Genomic DNA, 26005 nt, shown 5'->3' with positions numbered 1-26005 from the left:
AAGTCGAGGAGACTCCTGAGACTCCACAATACATCCTGGACCCCACGAAGTTGAGCTTCTCGGCAACTTCTGTGTTCCCCCAAGGGGAGACCGTCGTCCCACGTCACTCTTGTAGAGCAGTCCTTATCTGAGCCCATGACTCCCTCACCGGAGGCCATGCCGGCCATGAAGGAACCTTAGAGCTGCTGAACCGGTATAACTGGTGGCCCATGGTGAAACAAGACGTTCTTGCATTTGTGGGCTCATGCCCTACTTGCGCCTTACAGAAGCCACTCACAGGGAAACCAAGGGGCTTATTGCAACCGTTGCCCATTCCGGTGGAGCCCTGGACGCATATTTCCACTGACTTTGTGGTGGACCTCCCAGCGTCAGAAGGAAACTCGGTCATTTGGGTAACCGTCAATCGGTTCTCCAAAATGGCGCATTTTGTCCCTCTGCCAAAGTTACCCTCAGCTCCTGACTTGGTCAACCTCTTCGCTCAGCATATTTTCAGAATCCATGGTCTCCCACAGGACATAGTGTCAGATCGAGGGCCACAGTTTACCGCTCGATATTGGAAGGCACTATGTAAACATTTCAACTTGCAACTCAGCCTCTTGTCTGTGTTCCACCCCCAAAGTAATGGGCAGACGGAATGCACCAACCGGACTTTAAAGACTTTTCTTCGCTCATTCGTTAATGAATGACACAATTGGGCAAAGTTACTTCCGTGGGCGGAATTTTCGTACAACAATCATACACATGCCGCTACTGGAAGTTCCCCATTCCTCATTGTGTATGGGAAACAACTTTGCCCGCCTTCGCCAGATCCCAGTGCACTCCTGGCAGTGCAGCTTTCAGCTCGTCAGTTACTTACCTTATGGACTTCTATCCAGGGGAAGTTGCATAAGGCAGCCAGGACCTCCAAGAAATGGGCAGATAAGCATCGTCAGCCAGCGCCTGTCTTCCTCCCAGGAGATCGCGTCTGGCTCAGTACTAAGAACCTACAGTTTACGGATCCCCTCTCGAAGACTAGCCCCGAGATTCTGTGGACCGTTCTGTATCACCGAGAGAGTGGGAGCAGTCTCGTATTGGTTACGCCTACCTTCGTCCACGCACATACCTAATGTCTTCCACGTGTCATTGTTGAAGCCTCTTGTTCTTTCCAGATATCATCCTCGGGCTCCTGACCCTTCTGGATCCCTCTGTACCAGATGACACCACATACCAAGTCCGGGAAGTACTTGATGTGCGCTTTCATCAACAACGCTGGGAGTACCTGCTCGCCTGGGAGGGTTGCGGCCCCTGAGGACAACTTGTGGGAACCTGCTCGCAATATCCTTGACAAGGACTTGCTACAACAGTTCCACCAGGATCACCCAGGTAAACCCGGACCTGCTAAAGGGGGCGTAAGAGGGGAGGTACTGTTACGGTCCCGGTCACGTGTGCCGCGACCCGGCCCTTACCTCTATGCTCCAGGACATGCTCCCGGTTCAGCTGGCGGAGTTCGCGGCCGCGTGGCGGCGTCCCTGCGGGGGCAACGCCAGAAGAAGGCCTTCGGTGGATGCCCTGTCCCTAGGTGCGCACGCGCGCAAGAAGGACGCCTTTGTAGGCCAGTTCCCGCCATTCAGAGCTCCGCCCATTTCCTGAAGTCAGACACCGCGGCCTATGTAAGCCGGCTGCGGACTCTCTGTCTTCGCCTTGCAACGGGGTTACCTTGCGGTTCGCAGTTGCTCCATGCCCCGGAGTGGTTCTACTTGCTGGTAGTCGCTCTATTCCAGCCTGGTTCCTGCTTTTGACTTTGCTTACGTTCCAGCCTGGTTCTCACTTGTCTTGCTACAGTTCCTGCCTGGTTCCAGTACCCGAGTCTCGTGACTGTTCCTGCCTGGTTCCAGTACCCGAGTCTTGCTACAGTTCATGCTTGGTTCCAGTTCCCGAGCCCTGCTTCAGTTCCCTGCCTGATTCAATTGTTCAAGCCTGCTTGTTCTTGATCCCGCTTCAGTTTCGCCTATGTCCCAGCGGCCGGGCTTCTACGGGCTGCTCCCGGGGGGAGTTCGGCTTCCAGGGTGAAGCCTCACCGAAGTCCCAGCGGCTGGGCTCCTACGGGCTCCTCCCGGGGGAGCTCCAGCTTCCAGGGTGAAGAGCGTCATCCGCATCCTGCCTGAGATCCGCCTCCAGCCTGCCTAGTTCTAGAGACTATAGTCCATCTTCCCCCAGTCTCCTGCAGGTCGGCCCAAGGGTCCACTAAACCGATAATCCATAACAGCCACATCATGTTATTTTGTTTCTTTGTGTCTGTCGATTTTGTCCTCTTTCTCTTTTTTTGATCTCAGGGTGGGTTCTAGATTAAACCTGGATACTGGTACCAGAAGCTATATCTCAACTACATCTTTAGGTGGTAAACTTCCCATAATGTTTCAACTTCAGGGTTCCCTGCCTTGTATAGTCATCTCCCCGGTCCAATTATCTGTATTCTTGATAACCACTGTTGCTTTATATGTTCATTTGTCTTGTGTGATGTCCTACAACTATGAATGTTAATATGTAAACCGTCATGGTCATGTGAATTTCATGTGTTCATCCAGACACAAGGCCTGGATGAACAGGCACAGCAGTCGAGGACAGAGGTCAATCCCACCTAGGGACATAAGGCCTGGACGAACAGGCACAGCAGTCGAGGACAGAGGTCAATCTCACCTAGGGACACAAGGCCTGGATGAACAGGCACAGCAATCGAGGTCAAACACTTGTAGGAACACAAGGGCCCGGGCTCACAGGCAAAGCAGTCGAATACAGAGTAGGGGTGTGCATTCGTTTTGAACTTAAATGTAAAACGCAACTTATTTTTTATTTTACTTAAAAAAGTGATGAGGCGAAAACGATCGGATTTCCAACTTATTCAAGCTATATTGAATACGTTGGAAATCGCGATCGTTGAACCTAATAAAACTTTAAACCCCTCACCTTCCTTAATCCCCCCCAAAACTTGCATTGGCTACCTGTAGCCGAAAGAATATCTTATAAAACCCTCACCCTGATCCATAAGGCCCTCCACAACCAAGACATGCATTGGTTCTCTGAACACCTCATCTTTCACAATTCAAACAGACCGATAAGGCAGCAACACAAGGCTACCCTCATTATCCCCTCACTTGCCTCCACTAAAGCTCGGGCACTATCTTTAGCTGGGCCTGCCCTCTGGAACAAACTCCCCCCCTTTCTGCGGCAAGAACCCTGCCCAAATAAATTCAAGCACAATCTAAAAACCTGCCTCTTCAAGCAAGCATTTGCATAACAGCTTTCCCTTTGGGCCTTTTGCCACTTGTAATTTAACTTCTTTTCACTTTATTTAACCACACATTCTTCCTGTAAATAACTCCTTCCTTCTTTCCCTCTATTGTATTTTATTTCTCCCCCTTTTCTAAACTGATGCCCTTTTGTAAGTTAATTGATGAATCTCTCTGTTAGTAATATTATGTATTCATTCCTTTTGTTTATTGGTTCCAAGTTTCTCTGTAAAGCTCAGTTAGCTATATATTGTTTCATGTAAACCGATAAGATGTCCCAACGTTCATCGGTATATAAAAATCCTATCTATAAATAAATAAATAAATAAATAAATAATAAATACACAAACAGGCTCTCAGATGTACACAGGCTCTCACTCATTCACACATACATACAGGCTCACACACACACACATGGTCTCCTGTTATCATCGGACCATGATAGGGTGAGCTCCACCATGGTTGTGTGGGCCTCCTGTGCTGTCTTTGGACTGTAGTGAGGTGAGCTCCACCACGGCCCCGAGCGACTCCAGCTATCTTCGGGCTGTATGGCCCACCAATCTTTCTACTTGGGGGTGGGAGGAAGCGGAAGATGTGTGTGGGCGTGCGCGCAGGCATACCGGAAGTCAGGGTATCTCTCTCTGTCACTGGGGCTCTCTCCTTCTTCAGCTGCCAGCTGGTTAGGCTCCGCACGAAATGCACAGCCAGTCACACTGGACCTGGACACAAGCAAGCTAGTTCGCAGACTTTCACCTCAGTGCTTAGTAAGCACAAAGCCAACTTGCCAAGCAGAGTTAGCAGCAGCAGAAGCAGCAGCAGCAGTGACACAAGCCCTGTCTCTCTCATTCTAGGGTTATCCCTCACAATTTGTGAAAAATGTTTCTGTTGCACACACACACATATATATATACAGTGCACTGCTTATTGACTCCTTTGCACACATACACACAAAGTCAGAAACAAAACGAAGAAGGCTGCCAATTTGTGCTTCTTTTCACTTTAGTCTGTCTGCAGCTAAACAAAAATCAGTTTTCACTGGCACTACACTGCTTCAGTCTTCACTCCTACTCTGCTCCCAGTGAAAACAGAAAGCAATGCTTCCACCATGCCTCTGTTTCTGCCATGATGAGTGGAAGATCAGTGTCTGCAACACAGAAGATGAGAAAAGGCCCTTTGCCATTGCCAATGCCTTTTTTTAAGCGCTTTTTCTTCCACTCTGAATGCACAACTCCTCTCTTCAAAATGCAAGAGAGCAAATAGAGTTTCTTGCACATGCTCTGACTTTCAGTGGGAGGACATCAGAATCTCTTGATCCAGAAGACAGCTTTAGACTGAAAAGATTCTTCACCTCCGTTCAGACTCCTTGCCAACTTGTCCTGCTTCGGCTCCTAGAGGCTACCATGTCACACAGCAAGAATTGGTTGTATAGTTACCAGTTAGACCCTGCATGCACCTGTTTGCTCAGCACGCATAGATTTGAATGGGCCAACACTGCTGTTTTCTTCTGGCCCTGTGGTGTTACGATCCCCCTGTTGCTGCGCTACAGGTGGTTCTCTCACCTTCCACCGGAGGCCGCTCCGAAGCCAGGGCCTCGCCTGTGTTCATCCAGGACTTGCTCCAGGGCCTGGAGGCCTAGCTTGTCCTGCGGCCTGCCTGTGCCTTGCTTGGCTCTATTGTGGGAGGGAGGGAGGCGGGGGCGGCCAAAGGCCGCCCTGCCCCCTTAAAGTAAAAGGAGAAAGGGACAACAAAAGAAGGGAAGGAGAAACACACATCACCAGCGCCCCCCTAGCGAGGGCGCTGGAGGTGCCTTGCTTGGCTGTTTGGACTTCCTGGTTTCCAGCCACGCCCGTTTCCCTAGGGGCTGGCCCGCAGCTCTCCACCTTACTTATAGGACCAGCGAGGGGCGGTCCAGGTAAACTCCTCCCAGGGAGTTGCCTACTACCTCCAGTATATAAGGACTCTCTCGTCACTTGAAACTTGGCTTCGGATTGAGTGCTACAGTTGTCTGTACCTCTTCCTCGATCCAGGTCCCTCCATGATCTACTTTGTTGGATGGCTCCTTGTCCTCGTGTTACCTGATGTCCTGCCTTGACGTGTTTCCTGATGTCTGATCCTGAAGCTGCCTGATCCTGTTCCAGTTCGGTTGTTCTGCCCCTATGTCCTCGTCTGGCTCCTGTGCCTTCTGGCCTGTTGGGCCTGGAGTGGCCAACAGGAGGGATTCGTCCCTGGGCTCTTGAGCTTCTGTTCCTGCCAGCACGACGGGGCTTCGGATGTCATTGGTCCCGGCATCGGAGTTCCTTTCTCGACTGGACCTTTCCTGCGCTCTCCTGTTCCCAGCGTGGTCCGCGACCAGCCTTCCTGGGCTGAGTAGGGGCGCTATGGGACGGGTGGTCCGTGACTCAGTCCCGTGGGTGGGCTGAGTAGGGCGCCCTAGGGACAGTGCCCATGTCTTCTTTCCTGCCCTCATCTACGATGTCTGCACTAGCCTTGTCTACGATGTCTGCACCTGCCTTGTCTACAATGACTTCAGTGTAAAGGACTCTGTCTGCCCTCGCCTCTGTCCGGCCTGCTGCCCATTGCCGTACCCAGTGGCAGGTCGAAAGGGCCGGGAACAGTCCGGAGGACCGTTCATCAATCAACATCCCAGTGTTGGTTGCCATGGGCGTGCAGGTCCGGCTGAGGGTCAGACTCCACTCCTTTCTGCCTGCTACTGTACCCGCCTGGCTCACCATGCCTGCTCAGCTCACCTCCCACGGTGTGTGGCTTGAGGCTCCTCTTTGAGTCCTGCCGTGGCCCAAGGGCTCACCACCCGCTTGAGACGGACTGCGCCCGCAACACTGTGGTCCCACTGAAGCTGAAACTGCTCCTTACAGCCACGTTGCTCATTTCTCTAGCTCACCAAAGTTGCTCCTGCTGTTTCGGCCTGGCCACAGTAACTACACCTTCTTCCACATCCCACTGGCCCATTCTATAGGATTTCCTCTTCCGGGCCGCATGGGTGGGAAGAACAAGGGGGTGAGTTTGCCCACAGTCCTGGCACTGTCCACTCGTCTGCCCATCCACCTCTGCAGCTCTAGCTGGTTGCTTTAGTCTGTATAGTGGTTCCACTGGCAGTAAAAGTTAGGAAGCTAAACCCTTTAAAAACTGACTCGGTACTGTGTTAAACTTTATATTCAGAAAACACTTTTTGGCATCAGGTCCCATTGCCAGAAAATTGCCCTTTACCTTTCTTCAACACCCTTGCTTTTAGGTAGTAGAGATCCTTTACCTAGCTCATCGTCTTATACAGTAGAATCCTCATTTAACTTTCTTGTCTATTGCATTGGAAAATCAGTTTGCAAGCTGTTTAAAACTACAAAATTAATTCTTTTAGCCACAATTGCTTTTTGAAAAAGCTAAAATTGCATTCTTTTCAATTGTTGTTTCTCTTGATTCTAGTTTTTTGTCTGCTCTCTAACAATGTATGTAGTGTTTGATGTTTATGCTTTTTTAATCTATGCCATATGCATGTTACTTTTTTTTTTGTTCTAACCGCTTAGAAGAAATTGGGTGCTTCAATTTGCAAGAATAAGTACTGCAAATAAATTTAAGTAAAATAAATGAGGACTTCATTATATTTGATAATCATTTTTTTAAAAAGCAATCTATAAGATAAACAGCATTAGAAAAAGGAGACATGAGCTGAATGGCATAACAGGTAAACTGTTTATAAATTGCACTCCTGTATCACAGTACCATCTTACCATAGCTAAATAGATATATATATACAGGTTGGATCATTAGAAATAGCATTCCAAGCCTAGGCGCAACACAAAGGTATAAAGGTTTTGCATCCTGGTTAAATGGATGAACATGAAGACTCAAACAATCAAATATACGTTATCAACTTCCTATTGCAGTAATTTACATATAGTTCTACTAATTCACTTCATTTAAGCAGTACCCGTTGCTGCTTAAATCTTGAGCTCCTCCAGTGGTTTGCTAATGCAATCTTATTACAGCTGGTTTGCAGCTCCCTCCTCTCCCAGTACTGACCATCCACACAGCTCTAAATAAAAATATGTTAACCCCTCTCCCATGATTTTAATGTTCTTTAATTCTTACAATAGCAGTAGTTGTAAAACTAGAATATAGTAGTACATTTCCGGTGTTGGAATATAAAACATGAAAGATGATATACTAACCATCATTCTTGATATTGGAAAAATTTATATTCTTAAGATTCGCTTTTGAAGCCAGGCTTCTGCATCCAGAGACCACTGCAAGTTAAGAAAGAAATGTCACTAGCAGTTGCCTGAAAAATATTCACAGTAGTATCAGATGCCACCAAGAAAGAACATTCTTTAGAAAAGCCCTAAAACCTTTCCTCTTCAAACAAGTACTCCCAAACATAAGTGATTACTACTTATCCCTCCTCTGGGAGTTCTAGTTAATTGTCCAGTGACCCACTCTTTCTGCTCCTTGGCTCGATAAAGTCAACTCCTTGCTCCTTATATAGGATGAATTAGATGAATACATAAATAAATCCTGAAAACCAGACTTGTTTGCGATCTATTGGACCGCTCCTCTGATAACTTTCCTCCTTTTGGTCCACAAACATACATGACACAATCTCAGCTTCCAGGTTTCTAAATTTAGACCAAAGTTTTATGATCCATCCATTTACCAGCGCATAATTCAATCAAGTTTTTTATCCATCTGCTGGAACATAAAATCCCTCTAATGTATGGATAGATATCAGGTTTGAATTGTACCAAAAAAGATGCAGGGAACCTTTGCTTTCCCTAGCTAAAAGGAGTGCACCAATTGATTGGGGAGCTTCTATATAGAAATTAGTGACAGAGGCTTGGGTTTTGCTCGCCCATGTGGGAACAGCAGATGGTGTGTTCTAGCTGTTTATCATCCCAGAGCACCATTTATGCTCGTGGATTTTTTATTTCAACTTTTGTTCAGACTGGTTGTAGATTTTTAGTTAGATTCTCAAGGAGACCTTGTGCTGTGTAATGTTTCCCTAATTTATGGGAAAGGAGTAAGGAAGTTTTCCCATTTAGGGGTCAGCCTCCAGTTGACTTGCCTATCCAACCTTTAAGCAACTTTGGACTCTTTTAAGCCCATTTTAAGATTTCCTTGGACAGCCAGTCGCTCTTGCAGTGGATTGGGGTGTCCCTGATTCAAGGCTGGATATGGGGATATAGACCTGATGCGTTCTCTCTTCTTCAGAGGATACACCTACATGGACCTGAGACAGAGGAATTATAAATTTGAATTAACTGTCATTTTTGGAGGCAAGGAAGTTTTATTCATCCCTTCGCTTCTGGCTTGATTATTTTTCCTCATTTTGAGTTAAAAGACTATTTTTGTCCTCTGGGAATCTGACAGCCCCTTGGTACCCGGGCACTCAGTAACTAAACTACTGAGAGATGGAGGCTTTTATTCTTAAAGAAATAGAAAATGCAGCGCAGTTCACCTGCAGGCAGGAAACTAAAGGATACAAAGTAAAGGTAATAAAACTATGTTGTTGCTATTTGAAGTATTACACAAGAGCGTGAGAAAGTGCCCACCTGGTGTTGCATAAGGAGATAAAGAATTAAAGCGGAGGCTGGAAGAATATTCAATCTTCACTACGTCTGATAAATCATGGGAGTACTATTCTAACCATCTTCAGTGGGAAGAGCTGCGGGGTTTTAAATGGAATTGCATAAGGATGTGAACTATTTCAATCGAAGGAATTATAGAAGCTGAAGAAAACTGGAGAACAGAAGGACTTCAGTGTAAAATAGTGCTTTCAGTAAAAGTAGGGACTACTGAAGTGGAGTCACAAGATTATGAAATCTTTCTGCTGTCTATTATTTATTGACTTGAACTAAGAATGAATTTGGACCTGTAAATATTACTCAGTCATCTAATCACACTATCAGTAAAGAAGTTGGACACCACCATTCTTCTCTCATGTGTGTTTATTGGCTGCAGAGACAGGTTAATGATCAGTGCTGGTACCAAGGACGGAGAAAGGGCTGATCTTGCATAAAGCAGGGTATAAGAACTATTGTTTCATCCCCCACACTGGGATCCCGAGTCTCGCAAGTAAAGCTCCTCCGGTGGGGTGAAGGAGAGACCGTAAAGGTGGATTGTACAGAAGGGGTCTGTCTCTTACTTTATCTGTGTGCCCTTGGTATAAGACAAAGGATTCGTCCCCACCAGGGGGGTTACAAAGACGTATACAGGGAAATATTGATGAAGGACCCCGAGACAACAGAAGGTTCTGCTGTGACATCTGCCACAGGAAGAAAATATGCACTGGTTTGCTCAGCAGAATCCTAGTATGGGTTTATTGTACAACTATTTTATATTTGTTCTAGCCTTTCGTTTTTTTCATAATATGGATCAAAATCCCTAGCAGATAAAATAGAAGACAATCACCTAGTTAGCAAATAACATAAAAACAAAACATATGATGGCTGATATAGAACTTAAGACTTTAATCTATCATTTACGTCCCAATACATCCACACAAGGAAAAGCAGAAAATCAAAATCCATTGAAACAAACTCCACACTGTTTTCTTTTAACCAACCTTAAATCATAAAGTTCTAGTTCAAAAATTGGCAACGCTCGTCTTCCCATTCCAGTTCTTTTACACAGTTGATCGCTGACTTCCAGCTCATTCCTCACATAGAATTGTAGGCGGAGCAGGGTCTCACGTGGTAAAGAAATGCAGGACTTTTCTCATATATGTAGGGCTGAGTAGGCCCCACTATAGTTTAATATGGGAATGTTCCAGCAGTGGAAATTCTAGGGAGCAGCGTCAATCCCTTAAAGGGCAGGTGTGTATCAAAGGAGTAGAAAGGTGGACTCCATAATCACTAGAGGGAGTTTTGGAGTTTGAAGTAGAGAAGAGATTGATGTATTGGAGGGAGCCAGCTAAGGGACTGTGCCTGCCTTGGTTCCTATTGGTTTTACAGGCGAGGAGTTTTCTGCATGTGCAAAGGGCTAACTCAGGAAGCCTGAACCTTTAGACAAACAGGAGGGGAAGATTTGCTCATGCTACGCCAGTCCATCTGTGCCTAAATTTGGGGAAAAACAAAGGAATTCTCTACAAATCAGCTTTAGGTTGCTGAAGTCAGATGCCTCTTTGATAATATGAAGAGATACCGTGTTCCGGAGTCATACTTTAAGTTGTATGAGTAACAAATCTGTCTTTATGTGACTTTTTTAATTTAAAAATTGTTTCCTGTTTTGATTTTTGTAATTTGGACGGTGTCTAGTTTTGTACCTGCTGAACATTTTGATTTGATCAGTATTTTCTTTTTGGAACAGAAAAATGTTGGATAAGTTCTTACAGCAGAAGTCTGCTTTAATCAATAAGGGTTAGTAGCTTGGGATCTATTCATTTAGGGCCGGATTTTAAAAGATTTACGTGCATAACTGGGCTTACGTGCGCCGGGCCTAAAGCCCCGGGATGCATGTAAGTCCCGGGGCTTGCAAAAAAGGGGTGGGGCGGGGTCAGAGGCATGCATGCGCGAGCATGTTATAAAATCGGGCGTACATTGTGTGTGTGCCATGTAGGATACTGGGATTGATGGACCCTTGGTCTGACCCAGTATGGCATAACTTATCTTCTTATGTTCTAACACAATACTTGGACTATGGACTGGTAGCTTTTGAGTGTGATCCTTTTTAAAGCTCTACAAGTAAATCCTGCCCCCATCAAAGAATCCGTGTCCCCGACCCTGCAACAGTGCTGAGCAGTGATTAGAAGTGTGACCCTCTTGTTAAGGGGGGGAGGGGAGGTGGTTGCATATAGGGACACTTGGAAGAAGAGAGAGGAGAGGGGCCCTAGATTTTTGTTTCCATCCCCTTCATTTCATCCACATCCATTTCTTAATTTTCTGCACCTTCTTCTGCACTTCATTAAAGATATGCGAAACCCAAGAACTATTACTCCTCCCTGGTCCTGCATCTCACTCACCCTCTGCCCCTGCTGTTAAGACTGTAATAAATACATAGATATTTTACTGACAATTGCGATGTTCCAACCTTTCCATTTCTCTTTCTTTTTCCTTATTCAGTATCTTCGCTTGTCTAATGCGCCTCTTTCCTTTGCTTTCTCTCATGCTCCTATTTCTGGGTTCTCTGCTTCTTCTTTTTTTTATTTGGCATTATTTTATTCAGGTTTCTTCATTTAGGGCCCAAATCACTAAGTTTTTCTCTCATTCTGTTTATGGAGAAATGTAGGAAAACGGTGTTTATGTTCATTTTATTTTGTCTTCCATTTACATCAACATTTCTACCTCTTCTTGTTTCTTGACTTTTCTATTTTATCTTTTTTACCTCTTGCTCTGGACTTTCCACTTCTTTCTCCTTATGTTATTCCAGTGCCACTGTTACGGTCCCGTCGCGTGTGCCGCGACCCAGCCCTTACCTCTGTGCTCCTGGACCTGCTCCCGGTTCAGCTGGTGGAGTTCACGGCCTGCGTTGCGGCGTCCCCGCGGGGGCAACACCGGAGGAAGGCCTTCGGTGGACGCACTGTCCCTAGGCACGCGCGCACGCAAGAAGGACGCCTTTGTAAGTCAGTTCCCGCCATTCAGAGCTCCGCCCATTTCCTGACGTCAGACGCCGCGGCCTATGTAAGCCGGCCGTGGACTCTGTCTTCGCCTTGCAACAGGGTTTCCTTGCGGTTCCCAGTTGCTCCTTCCCCCGGAGTGGTTCTACTTGCTGGTAGTCGCTCCATTCCAGCCTGGTTCTTGCTTTGACTTTGCTTACGTTCCATTCTGGTTCTCGCTTGTCTTGCTACAGTTCCTGCCTGGTTCCGGTACCCGTGTCTTTCTACAGTTCCTGCCTGGTTCCAGTACCCGAGTCTTGCTACAGTTCCTGCCTGGTTCCAGTACCCGAGTCTTGCTACTGTTCCTGCCTGGTTCCAGTACCCGAGTCTTGCTACAGTTCATGCTTGGTTCCAGTTCCCGAGCCCTGCTTCAGTTCCCTGCTTGACTCTACTGTTCAAGCCTGATTGTTTCCTGATCCCGCTTCAGTCTCGCCTAAGTCCCAGCAGCTGGGCTCCTACGGTCTCCCTCCCGGGGGAGCTCCAGCTTCCAGGGTGAAGAGCGTCGTCCGCATCCTGCCTGAGATCCGCCTCCCGGCCTGCCTAGTTCTAGAGACTATAGTCCATCTTCCCCCAGTCTCCTGCAGGTCGGCCCAAGGGTCCACTAAACCGATAATCCATAACAGATTGCAAGGCCATGGACTCAGCGGATGTGCCAGGTCCCCCGGACATTCCTGGGATGGCCCAGCAGATGCTACAGCAGCAGCACTGCATAGATACGCTGGCAGCCACCGTGGGACAACTTACTACTCGCCTTGACTCTTTGCCTGCGGCTGGGCCAGCACCTGTGGAACAAGCTACTTCTGTGACTCAGCTACCTGCACCTTCCCGCTACGCTGGGGATGTAAAGACCTGCCGCGGCTTCCTGAACCAATGTTTCATACGGTTCTCCTTGTTGCCCCTGCAGTTCCCCACCGACACAGTAAAGGTAGCCTATATCCTGTCCCTGCTAGATGAGATGGCCTTGGTGTGGGCCTTTCCCATTTGGGAACATAATGATTCCTCACTAGTGGATTTACAGCAGTTCATCTCGAACTTCCAACAGGCTTTTGATGAGCCAGCTTGTTTAGCGACAGCTACGTCTGAACTGCTGCAGCTCCGTCAGGGGGCTTGCTCCTTGGCAGACTATGCTATGGAGTTCCGGACTCTTGCCCTAGAGGTGGGCTGGCAAGACAGCAGCCTTAAAGCCATCTTCCTGGAGGGGCTATCCGGATGTATCAAGGATGAGCTTGCCGCTCGTGATCTCCCGGAGGACCTCAACGCCTTCATTGATATGGCTGCCCGTATTGACCGCCGCCTACAACAGAGGGCCAGGGAGTTGCGCCCGACCCGACGCAGTCCATCTTATGTTCCTACGAGACCAGTGTCTTCTCTTAAGACTCCTTGTCCAGACGTGCCCACCTGCGAACCTATGCAGCTGGGACGTGCCCCGCTCTCTGCTGAGGAGAGACAACGTCGTCGTTCTATGGGTCTCTGCCTGTACTGTGGCCAGAAGGGCCATTACTTGGCACGCTGTCAGGAGCATGTGGAAAACGCCAAAACCTAGGAGGTCGAGAGGAGCTCCTCCTAGGTTGTGCTACAGCTCCTCACTGTACTGTGCCGATTACTCTGGAATACCCTGGAGGGTCTCTAGAGACACTTGCTTTCCTGGATTCGGGAGCGGGAGGTAATTTTATCTTGCAGGACTTAGTCTCCCAGTTGGGGATTCCTACGCAAAGATGGGAGGTTCCGTTATGAATTACCTCCATCCAGGGGACGCTCCTTCCAGGTCCTATCATGATGTCCACGGTACCCATCACTGTCCGCACCGGGGCGATCTATTCAGAGGAGATAGCCTTCCTTGTGTTGGAGAAGGCCGTTCACCCAGTGGTGCTAGGGTTACCATGGCTACAGAAGCACTCACCCACGATCCAGTGGGATACCCTACAAATTACCAAGTGGAGCATGTTTTGTCTTGCTAATTGCTTGAGGGTTCCTAAGGCTCCAGGACATCCGTTACTGCACTCCGCCCTTAGTCCTCCAGCACCTTATGAGGACTTCACAGATGTCTTCTCCTAGACCAAGGCGGAGATCCTTCCGCAGCACCATCTGTATGACTGTGCTATCGACCTGTTACCCGGGACCATGCCCCCTCGAGGTAGGGTATATCCTCTGTCATTACCCAAAACCCGGGCCATGTCCAAATACATATTGGAGAACCTGGCCAAGGGGTTTATCTGCCCGTCCAAGTCGCCTGCTGGGGCAGGCTTCTTCTTTGTCAGTAGGAAGGACAGTTCATTGAGGCCGTGCATTGACTATCGAGGGCTTAATTCCATTACAAGCGGGATCGTTACCCACTCCCACTAATCCTGGAGCTCCTCGATAGGTTTAAGGGAGCGAAGATATTTACGAAATTGGACTTACACGGTGCTTACAACTTGGTCAGAATTCGTCCCGGAGACGATTGGAAAACCGCTTTTAATACCAGAGATGGGCATTATGAATACCTTGTAATGCCCTTTGGCTTATGTAATGCCCCGGCGGTGTTTCAGCATCTGATGAATGAGGTGTTAAGGGACGTACTGAACACCTGCGTAATTGTCTACCTTGATGACGTCTTAATCTACTCCCCAGATCTGCCTACACACTGTCAGCTTGTCCGTCAAGTGCTCCAGATACTCAGAGAACATAGTCTGTACGCGAAACTCGAGAAATGTAGCTTCAAGAAGACTTCCCTGCCGTTCCTGGGCTACGTTGTTTCAGCAGCCGGCTTCCAAATGGATCCCGAGAAAGTGCCAAGCCTTTGAGGATCTCAAGAGGGTCCTTTTTGCAAGAGACCTGCCTTTGTCATCCTGACCCGAACCGACCATTCATGGTTGAAGTTGACGCTTGCAATGTGGCAGTTGGGGCTGTACTTAGCATTCAAAGTCCGGACAACTACTACCGTGCTCATACTTCTCTAGAAAGTTCTTACCGGTGGAAAGCAACTATTGTATTGGCGATAAAGAGTTGCTGGCCATGAAACTCGCCTTGGAAGAATGGAGACAGTGGTTGGAGGGAGCCAACCATCCAGTTACTATATACACCGACCACAAGAATTTGGCGTTCTTGAGCCAAGCCCAACGCCTGAATCCGAGACAGGCTCGGTGGTCCCTGTTCTTCGACCACTTTAACTTTGTCCTGCGCTATTGCCCAGGTTCTAAGAACATCCGAGTTGATGCTCTCTCGCGTTCTACCGAAGTCGAGGAGACTCCTGAGACTCCACAATACATCCTGGACCCCACGAAGTTGAGCTTCTCGGCAACTTCTGTGTTCCCCCAAGGGGAGACCGTCGTCCCACGTCACTCTTGTAGAGCAGTCCTTATCTGAGCCCATGACTCCCTCACCGGAGGCCATGCCGGCCATGAAGGAACCTTAGAGCTGCTGAACCGGTATAACTGGTGGCCCATGGTGAAACAAGACGTTCTTGCATTTGTGGGCTCATGCCCTACTTGCGCCTTACAGAAGCCACTCACAGGGAAACCAAGGGGCTTATTGCAACCGTTGCCCATTCCGGTGGAGCCCTGGACGCATATTTCCACTGACTTTGTGGTGGACCTCCCAGCGTCAGAAGGAAACTCGGTCATTTGGGTAACCGTCAATCGGTTCTCCAAAATGGCGCATTTTGTCCCTCTGCCAAAGTTACCCTCAGCTCCTGACTTGGTCAACCTCTTCGCTCAGCATATTTTCAGAATCCATGGTCTCCCACAGGACATAGTGTCAGATCGAGGGCCACAGTTTACCGCTCGATATTGGAAGGCACTATGTAAACATTTCAACTTGCAACTCAGCCTCTTGTCTGTGTTCCACCCCCAAAGTAATGGGCAGACGGAATGCACCAACCGGACTTTAAAGACTTTTCTTCGCTCATTCGTTAATGAATGACACAATTGGGCAAAGTTACTTCCGTGGGCGGAATTTTCGTACAACAATCATACACATGCCGCTACTGGAAGTTCCCCATTCCTCATTGTGTATGGGAAACAACTTTGCCCGCCTTCGCCAGATCCCAGTGCACTCCTGGCAGTGCAGCTTTCAGCTCGTCAGTTACTTACCTTATGGACTTCTATCCAGGGGAAGTTGCATAAGGCAGCCAGGACCTCCAAGAAATGGGCAGATAAGCATCGTCAGCCAGCGCCTGTCTTCCTCCCAGGAGATCGCGTCTGGCTCAGTACTAAGAACCTACAGTTACGGATCCCCTCTCGAAGACTAGCCCCGAGATTCTGTGGACCGTTCTGTATCACCGAGAGAGTGGGAGCAGTCTCGTATTGGTTACGCCTACCTTCGTCCACGCACATACCTAATGTCTTCCACGTGTCATTGTTGAAGCCTCTTGTTCTTTCCAGATATCATCCTCGGGCTCCTGACCTTCTGGATCCCTCTGTACCAGATGACACCACATACCAAGTCCGGGAAGTACTTGATGTGCGCTTTCATCAACAACGCTGGGAGTACCTGCTCGCCTGGGAGGGTTGCGGCCCTGAGGACAACTTGTGGGAACCTGCTCGCAATATCCTTGACAAGGACTTGCTACAACAGTTCCACCAGGATCACCCAGGTAAACCCGGACCTGCTAAAGGGGGCGTAAGAGGGGAGGTACTGTTACGGTCCCGGTCACGTGTGCCGCGACCCGGCCCTTACCTCTATGCTCCAGGACATGCTCCCGGTTCAGCTGGCGGAGTTCGCGGCCGCGTGGCGGCGTCCCTGCGGGGGCAACGCCAGAAGAAGGCCTTCGGTGGATGCCCTGTCCCTAGGTGCGCACGCGCGCAAGAAGGACGCCTTTGTAGGCCAGTTCCCGCCATTCAGAGCTCCGCCCATTTCCTGAAGTCAGACACCGCGGCCTATGTAAGCCGGCTGCGGACTCTCTGTCTTCGCCTTGCAACGGGGTTACCTTGCGGTTCGCAGTTGCTCCATGCCCCGGAGTGGTTCTACTTGCTGGTAGTCGCTCTATTCCAGCCTGGTTCCTGCTTTTGACTTTGCTTACGTTCCAGCCTGGTTCTCACTTGTCTTGCTACAGTTCCTGCCTGGTTCCAGTACCCGAGTCTCGTGACTGTTCCTGCCTGGTTCCAGTACCCGAGTCTTGCTACAGTTCATGCTTGGTTCCAGTTCCCGAGCCCTGCTTCAGTTCCCTGCCTGATTCAATTGTTCAAGCCTGCTTGTTCTTGATCCCGCTTCAGTTTTCGCCTATGTCCCAGCGGCCGGGCTTCTACGGGCTGCTCCCGGGGGAGTTCGGCTTCCAGGGTGAAGCCTCACCGAAGTCCCAGCGGCTGGGCTCCTACGGGCTCCTCCCGGGGGAGCTCCAGCTTCCAGGGTGAAGAGCGTCATCCGCATCCTGCCTGAGATCCGCCTCCCAGCCTGCCTAGTTCTAGAGACTATAGTCCATCTTCCCCCAGTCTCCTGCAGGTCGGCCCAAGGGTCCACTAAACCGATAATCCATAACAGCCACATCATGTTATTTTGTTTCTTTGTGTCTGTCGATTTTGTCCTCTTTCTCTTTTTTTGATCTCAGGGTGGGTTCTAGATTAAACCTGGATACTGGTACCAGAAGCTATATCTCAACTACATCTTTAGGTGGTAAACTTCCCATAATGTTTCAAACTTCAGGGTTCCCTGCCTTGTATAGTCATCTCCCCGGTCCAATTATCTGTATTCTTGATAACCACTGTTGCTTTATATGTTCATTTGTCTTGTGTGATGTCCTACAACTATGAATGTTAATATGTAAAACCGTCATGGTCATGTGAATTTCATGTGTTCATCCAGACACAAGGCCTGGATGAACAGGCACAGCAGTCGAGGACAGAGGTCAATCCCACCTAGGGACATAAGGCCTGGACGAACAGGCACAGCAGTCGAGGACAGAGGTCAATCTCACCTAGGGACACAAGGCCTGGATGAACAGGCACAGCAATCGAGGTCAAACACTTGTAGGAACACAAGGCCCGGGCTCACAGGCAAGCAGTCGAATACAGAGTAGGGGTGTGCATTCGTTTTGAACTTAAATGTAAAACGCAACTTATTTTTTATTTTTAACTTAAAAAAGTGATGAGGCGAAAACGATCGGATTTCCAACTTATTCAAGCTATATTGAATACGTTGGAAATCGCGATCGTTGAACCTAAATAAAACTTTAAACCCCTCACCTTCCTTAATCCCCCCCAAAACTTGCATTGGCTACCTGTAGCCGAAAGAATATCTTATAAAACCCTCACCCTGATCCATAAGGCCCTCCACAACCAAGACATGCATTGGTTCTCTGAACACCTCATCTTTCACAATTCAAACAGACCGATAAGGCAGCAACACAAGGCTACCCTCATTATCCCCTCACTTGCCTCCACTAAAGCTCGGGCACTATCTTTAGCTGGGCCTGCCCTCTGGAACAAACTCCCCCCTTTCTGCGGCAAGAACCCTGCCCAAATAAATTCAAGCACAATCTAAAAACCTGCCTCTTCAAGCAAGCATTTGCATAACAGCTTTCCCTTGGGCCTTTTGCCACTTGTAATTTAACTTCTTTTCACTTTATTTAACCACACATTCTTCCTGTAAATAACTCCTTCCTTCTTTCCCTCTATTGTATTTTATTTCTCCCCCTTTTCTAAACTGATGCCCTTTTGTAAGTTAATTGATGAATCTCTCTGTTAGTAATATTATGTATTCATTCCTTTTTGTTTATTGGTTCCAAGTTTCTCTGTAAAGCTCAGTTAGCTATATATTGTTTCATGTAAACCGATAAGATGTCCCCAACGTTCATCGGTATATAAAAATCCTATCTATAAATAAATAAATAAATAAATAAATAAATAAATACACAAACAGGCTCTCAGATGTACACAGGCTCTCACTCATTCACACATACATACAGGCTCACACACACACACATGGTCTCCTGTTATCATCGGACCATGATAGGGTGAGCTCCACCATGGTTGTGTGGGCCTCCTGTGCTGTCTTTGGACTGTAGTGAGGTGAGCTCCACCACGGCCCCGAGCGACTCCAGCTATCTTCGGGCTGTATGGCCCACCAATCTTTCTACTTGGGGGTGGGAGGAAGCGGAAGATGTGTGTGGGCGTGCGCGCAGGCATACCCGGAAGTCAGGGTATCTCTCTCTGTCACTGGGGCTCTCTCCTTCTTCAGCTGCCAGCTGGTTAGGCTCCGCACGAAATGCACAGCCAGTCACACTGGACCTGGACACAAGCAAGCTAGTTCGCAGACTTTCACCTCAGTGCTTAGTAAGCACAAAGCCAACTTGCCAAGCAGAGTTAGCAGCAGCAGAAGCAGCAGCAGCAGTGACACAAGCCCTGTCTCTCTCATTCTAGGGTTATCCCTCACAATTTGTGAAAAATGTTTCTGTTGCACACACACACATATATATATACAGTGCACTGCTTATTGACTCCTTTTGCACACATACACACAAAGTCAGAAACAAAACGAAGAAGGCTGCCAATTTGTGCTTCTTTTCACTTTAGTCTGTCTGCAGCTAAACAAAAATCAGTTTTCACTGGCACTACACTGCTTCAGTCTTCACTCCTACTCTGCTCCCAGTGAAAACAGAAAGCAATGCTTCCACCATGCCTCTGTTTCTGCCATGATGAGTGGAAGATCAGTGTCTGCAACACAGAAGATGAGAAAAGGCCCTTTGCCATTGCCAATGCCTTTTTTAAGCGCTTTTCTTCCACTCTGAATGCACAACTCCTCTCTTCAAAATGCAAGAGAGCAAATAGAGTTTCTTGCACATGCTCTGACCTTTCAGTGGGAGGACATCAGAATCTCTTGATCCAGAAGACAGCTTTAGACTGAAAAAGATTCTTCACCTCCGTTCAGACTCCTTGCCAACTTGTCCTGCTTCGGCTCCTAAGAGGCTACCATGTCACACAGGCAAGAATTGGTTGTATAGTTACCAGTTAGACCCTGCATGCACCTGTTTGCTCAGCACAGCCATAGATTTGAATGGGCCAACACTGCTGTTTTCTTCTGGCCCTGTGGTGTTACGATCCCCCCTGTTGCTGCGCTACAGGTGGTCTCTCACCTTCCACCGGAGGCCGCTCCGAAGCCAGGGCCTCGCCTGTGTTCCATCCAGGACTTGCTCCAGGGCCTGGAGGCCTAGCTGTTCCTGCGGCCTGCCTGTGCCTTGCTTGGCTCTATTGTGGGAGGGAGGGAGGCGGGGGCGGCCAAAGGCCGCCCTGCCCCCTTAAAGTAAAAGGAGAAAGGGACAACAAAAGAAGGGAAGGAGAAACACACATCACCAGCGCCCCCTAGCGAGGGCGCTGGAGGTGCCTTGCTTGGCTGTTTGGACTTCCTGGTTTCCAGCCACGCCCGTTTCCCTAGGGGCTGGCCCGCAGCTCTCCACCTTACTTATAGGACCAGCGAGGGGCGGTCCAGGTAAACTCCTCCCAGGGAGTTGCCTACTACCTCCAGTATATAAGGACTCTCTCGTCACTTGAAACTTGGCTTCGGATTGAGTGCTACAGTTGTCTGTACCTCTTCCTCGATCCAGGTCCTCCATGATCTACTTTGTTTGGATGGCTCCTTGTCCTCGTGTTACCTGATGTCTGCCTTGACGTGTTTCCTGATGTCTGATCCTGAAGCTGCCTGATCCTGTTCCAGTTCCGGTTGTTCTGCCCTATGTCCTCGTCTGGCTCCTGTGCCTTCTGGCCTGTTGGGCCTGGAGTGGCCAACAGGAGGGATTCGTCCCCTGGGCTCTTGAGCTTCTGTTCCTGCCAGCCGACGGGGCTTCGGATGTCATTGGTCCCGGCATCGGAGTTCCTTCTCGACTGGACCTTTCCTGCGCTCTCCTGTTCCCAGCGTGGTCCGCGACCAGCCTTCCTGGGCTGAGTAGGGCGCGTATGGGACGGGGTGGTCCGTGACTCAGTCCCGTGGGTGGGCTGAGTAGGGCGCCCTTAGGGACAGTGCCCATGTCTTCTTTCCTGCCCTCATCTACGATGTCTGCACTAGCCTTGTCTACGATGTCTGCACCTGCCTTGTCTACAATGACTTCAGTGTAAAGGACTCTGTCTGCCCTCGCCTCTGTCCGGCCTGCTGCCCATTGCCGTACCCAGTGGCAGGTCCGAAAGGGCCGGGAACAGTCGGAGGACCGTTCATCAATCAACATCCCAGTGTTGGTTGCCATGGGCGTGCAGGTCCGGCTGAGGGTCAGACTCCACTCCTTTCTGCCTGCTACTGTACCCGCCTGGCTCACCATGCCTGCTCAGCTCACCTCCCACGGTGTGGCTTGAGGCTCCTCTTTGAGTCCTGCCGTGGCCCAAGGGCTCACCACCCGCTTGAGACGACTGCGCCCGCAACACTGTGGTCCCACTGAAGCTGAAACTGCTCCTTACAGCCAACGTTGCTCATTTCTTCTAGCTCACCAAAGTTGCTCCTGCTGTTTCGGCCTGGCCACAGTAACTACACCTTCTTCCCATCCCCACTGGCCCATTCTATAGGATTTCCTCTTCCGGGCCGCATGGGTGGGAAGAACAAGGGGGTGAGTTTGCCACAGTCCTGGCACTGCCACTCGTCTGCCCATCCACCTCTGCAGCTCTAGCTGGTTGCTTAGTCTGTCTAGTGGTTCCACTGGCAGTAAAAGTTAGGAAGCTAAACCCTTTAAAAACTGACTCGGTACTGTGTTAAACTTTATATTCAGAAAACACTTTTTGGCATCAGGTCCCATTGCCAGAAAATTGCCCTTTACCTTTCTTCAACACCCTTGCTTTTAGGTAGAGATCCTTTACCTAGCTCATAGTCTTATACAGTAGAATCCTCATTTAACTTTCTTGTCTATTGCATTGGAAAATCAGTTTGCAAGCTGTTTAAAAACTACAAAATTAATTCTTTTAGCCACAATGCTTTTTGAAAAAGCTAAAATTGCATTTCTTTCAATTGTTGTTTTCTCTTGATTCTAGTTTTTTGTCTGCTCTCTAACAATGTATGTAGTGTTTGATGTTTATGCTTTTTTAATCTATGCCATATGCATGTTACTTTTTTTTTGTTCTAACCTGCTTAGAAGAATTGGGTGCTTCAATTTGCAAGATATAAGTACTGCAAATAAATTTAAATTAAAATAAATGAGGACTTCATTATATTTGATAATCATTTTTTAAAAAGCAATCTATAAGATAAACAGCATTAGAAAAAAGGAGACATGAGCTGAATGGCATAACAGGTAAACTGTTTATAAATTGCACTCCTGTATCACAGTACCATCTTACCATAGCTAAATAGATATATATATACAGGTTGGATCATTAGAAATAGCATTCCAAGCCTAGGCGCAACACAAAGGTATAAAGGTTTTGCATCCTGGTTAAATGGATGAACATGAAGACTCAAACAATCAAATATACGTTATCAAACTTCCTATTGCAGTAATTTACATATAGTTCTACTAATTCACTTCATTTAAGCAGTACCCGTTGCTGCTTAAATCTTGAGCTCCTCCAGTGGTTTGCTAATGCAATCTTATTACAGCTGGTTGCAGCTCCCTCCTCTCCCAGTACTGACCATCCACACAGCTCTAAATAAAAATATGTTAACCCTCTCCCATGATTTTAATGTTCTTTAATTCTTACAATAGCAGTAGTTGTAAAACTAGAATATAGTAGTACATTTCCGGTGTTGGAATATAAAACATGAAAGATGATATACTAACCATCATTCTTGATATTGGAAAAATTTATATTCTTAAGATTCGCTTTTGAAGCCAGGCTTCTGCATCCAGAGACCACTGCAAGTTAAGAAAGAAATGTCACTAGCAGTTGCCTGAAAAATATTCACAGTAGTATCAGATGCCACCAAGAAAGAACATTCTTTAGAAAAGCCCTAAAACCTTTCCTCTTCAAACAAGTACTCCCAAACATAAGTGATTACTACTTATCCCTCCTCTGGGAGTTCTAGTTAATTGTCCAGTGACCACTCTTTCTGCTCCTTGGCTCGATAAAGTCAACTCCTTGCTCCTTATATAGGATGAATTAGATGAATACATAAATAAATCCTGAAAACCAGACTTGTTTGCGATCTATTGGACCGCTCCTCTGATAACTTTCCTCCTTTTGGTCCACAAACATACATGACACAATCTCAGCTTCCAGGTTTCTAAATTTAGACCAAAGTTTTATGATCCATCCATTTACCAGCGCATAATTCAATCAAGTTTTTTATCCATCTGCTGGAACATAAAATCCCTCTAATGTATGGATAGATATCAGGTTTGAATTGTACCAAAAAAGATGCAGGGAACCTTTGCTTTCCCTAGCTAAAAGGAGTGCACCAATTGATTGGGGAGCTTCTATATAGAAATTAGTGACAGAGGCTTGGGTTTTGCTCGCCCATGTGGGAACAGCAGATGGTGTGTTCTAGCTGTTTATCATCCCAGAGCACCATTTATGCTCGTGGATTTTTATTTCAACTTTTGTTCAGACTGGTTGTAGATTTTTAGTTAGATTCTCAAGGAGACCTTGTGCTGTGTAATGTTTCCCTAATTTATGGGAAAGGAGTAAGGAAGTTTTCCCATTTAGGGGTCAGCCTCCAGTTGACTTGCCTATCCAACCTTTAAGCAACTTTGGACTCTTTTAAGCCCATTTTTAAGATTTCCTTGGACAGCCAGTCGCTCTTGCAGTGGATTGGGGTGTCCCTGTATTCAAGGCTGGATATGGGGATATAGACCTGATGCGTTCTCTCTTCTTCAGAGGATACACCTGACATTGACCTGAGACAGAGGAATTATAAATTTGAATTAACTGTCATTTTGGAGGCAAGGAAGTTTTATTCATCCCTTCCTGCTTCTGGCTTGATTATTTTCCTCATTTTGAGTTAAAAGACTATTTTTTGTTCCTCTGGAATCTGACAGCCCTTGGTACCCGGGACTCAGTAACTAAACTACTGAGAGATTGGAGGCTTTATTCTTAAAGAAATAGAAAATGCAGAGCAGTTCACCTGCAGGAAGGAAACTAAAGGATACAAAGTAAAGGTAATAAAAACTATGTTGTTGCTATTTGAAGTATTACACAAGAGGCGTGAGAAGTGCCCACCTGGTGTTGCATAAGGAGATAAAGAATTAAAGAGGAGTCTGGAAGAATATTCAATCTGTCACTAAGTTCTGATAAATCATTGGGAGTATATTCTAACCATCTTCAGTGGGAAGAGCTGAGGGTTTAAATGGAATTGCATAAGGAGTGAACTAATTTCAATCGAAGGAATTATAGAAGCTGAAGAAACTGGAGAACAGAAGGACTTCAGTGTAAATAAAGTGCTTTCAGTAAAAGTAGGGACTAATGAAGTGGAGTCACAAGATTATGAAATCTTTCTGCTGTCTTATTATTTATTGACTTGAACTAAGAAATGAATTTGGACCTGTAAATATTACTCAGTCATCTAATCAACTATCAGTAAAGAAGTTGGACACCACCATTCTTCTCATGTGTGTTTATTGGCTGCAGAGACAGTGTTAATTATCAGTGCTGTGTACCAAGGACGGAGAAAGGGCTGATCTTGCATAAAGCAGGGTATAAGAACTATTGTTCATCCCCACACTGGGATCCCGAGTCTCAGAAAGTAAAGCTCTCCGGTGGGGTGAAGGAGAGACAGTAAAGGTGGATTGTACAGAAGGGGTCTGTCTCTTTACTTTTATCTGTGTGCCCCTTGGTATAAGACAAAGGATTCGTCCCACCCAGGGGGTTACAAAGAAGTATAAAGGGAAATATTGATGAAAGGACCCCGAGACAAACAGAAGGTTCTGCTGTGACATCTGCCACAGGAAGAAAATATGCACTGGTTTGCTCAGCAGAATCCTAGTATGGGTTTATTGTACAACTATTTTATATTTGTTCATAGCCTTTCTTTTTTTCATAATATGGATCAAAATCCCTATCAGATAAAATAGAAGACAATCACCTAGTTAGCAAATAACATAAAAACAAAACATATGATGGCTGATATAGAACTTAAGAATTTATCTATCATTTTACTTCCCAATACATCCACACAAGGAAAAGCAGAAAATCAAATCCAGTGAAACAAACTCCACAATGTTTTCTTTTACCAACCTTAAATCATAAAGTTCTAGTTCAAAAATTGGCAACGCTCGTCTTCCCATTCCAGTTCTTTTACACAGTTGATCGCTGACTTCCAGCTCATTCCTCACATAGAAATTGTAGGCTGGAGCAGGGTCTCACGTGGTAAAGAAATGCAGGACTTTTCTCATATATGTAGGGCTGAGTAGGCCCCACTATAGTTTAATATGGGAATGTTCCAGCAGTGGAAATTTCTAAGGGAGCAGCGTCAATCCCTTAAAGGGCTGGTGTGTATCAAAGGAGTATAAAAGGTGACTCCATAAATCACTAGAGGGAGTTTGGGAGTTTGAAGTAGAGAGAGATTGATGTATTGGAGGGAGCCAGCTAAGGGACTGTGCTCTGCCTTGGTTCCTATTGGTTTTACAGGCGAGGAGTTTTCTGCATGTGGCAAAGGGCTAACTCAGGAAGCCTGAACCTTTAGACAACAGAGGGGAAGATTTGCTCATGCTAAGCCAGTCATCTGTGCCTAAATTTGGGGAAACTAAATACTTTAGTTTCCCCAAATTTCAGCAAACTAAATACTTTAGTTTGCTGAAGAGTCAGATGCCTCTTTGATAATATGAAGAGATACCGGTGTTCCTGAGTCATACTTTAAGTTGTATGAGTAACAAATCTGTCTTTATGTGACTTTTTTAATTTAAAAAATTGTTTCCTGTTTTGATTTTTGTAATTTGGACGGTGTCTAGTTTTGTACCTGCTGAACATTTTGATTTGATCAGTATTTTCTTTTTGGAACAGAAAAATGTTTGGATAAGTTCTTACAGCAGAAGTCTGCTTTAATCAATAAGGGTTAGTAGCTTGGGATCTATTCATTTAGGGCCGGATTTTAAAAGATTTACGTGCATAACTGGGCTTACGTGCGCCGGGCCTAAAGCCCCGGGATGCATGTAAGTCCCGGGGCTTGCAAAAAGGGGTGGGGCGGGGTCAGAGGCATGCATGCGCGAGCATGTTATAAAATCGGGCGTACATGTGTGTGTGCCATGTAGGATACTGGGATTGATGGACCCTTGGTCTGACCCAGTATGGCATAACTTATCTTCTTATGTTCTAAC

At 47.1% G+C, this 26005-nt stretch overlaps 1 protein-coding gene across 3 annotated transcripts in view; it reads right to left on the bottom strand.

The window, feature by feature from the left end:
• LOC115082692 overlaps positions 1–26005 on the bottom strand; it is a 294549-nt gene that overhangs the window by 250588 nt on the left and 17956 nt on the right. For all 3 annotated transcript variants that reach the window (XM_029586885.1, XM_029586886.1, XM_029586887.1), the window contains exons 2-3: positions 22535–22609; positions 7451–7525 (exon numbers count right to left, since the gene is read on the bottom strand). In XM_029586885.1, the coding sequence (XP_029442745.1) occupies positions 7451–7525; positions 22535–22609 (150 nt within the window). The remainder of the gene's footprint in view (positions 1–7450; positions 7526–22534; positions 22610–26005) is intronic.

This window comes from Rhinatrema bivittatum, unplaced genomic scaffold (assembly GCF_901001135.1).
Source record: "Rhinatrema bivittatum unplaced genomic scaffold, aRhiBiv1.1, whole genome shotgun sequence".
NCBI lineage: Eukaryota > Metazoa > Chordata > Amphibia > Gymnophiona > Rhinatrematidae > Rhinatrema > Rhinatrema bivittatum.
This window is presented reverse-complemented; position numbering and strand designations above follow the sequence as displayed.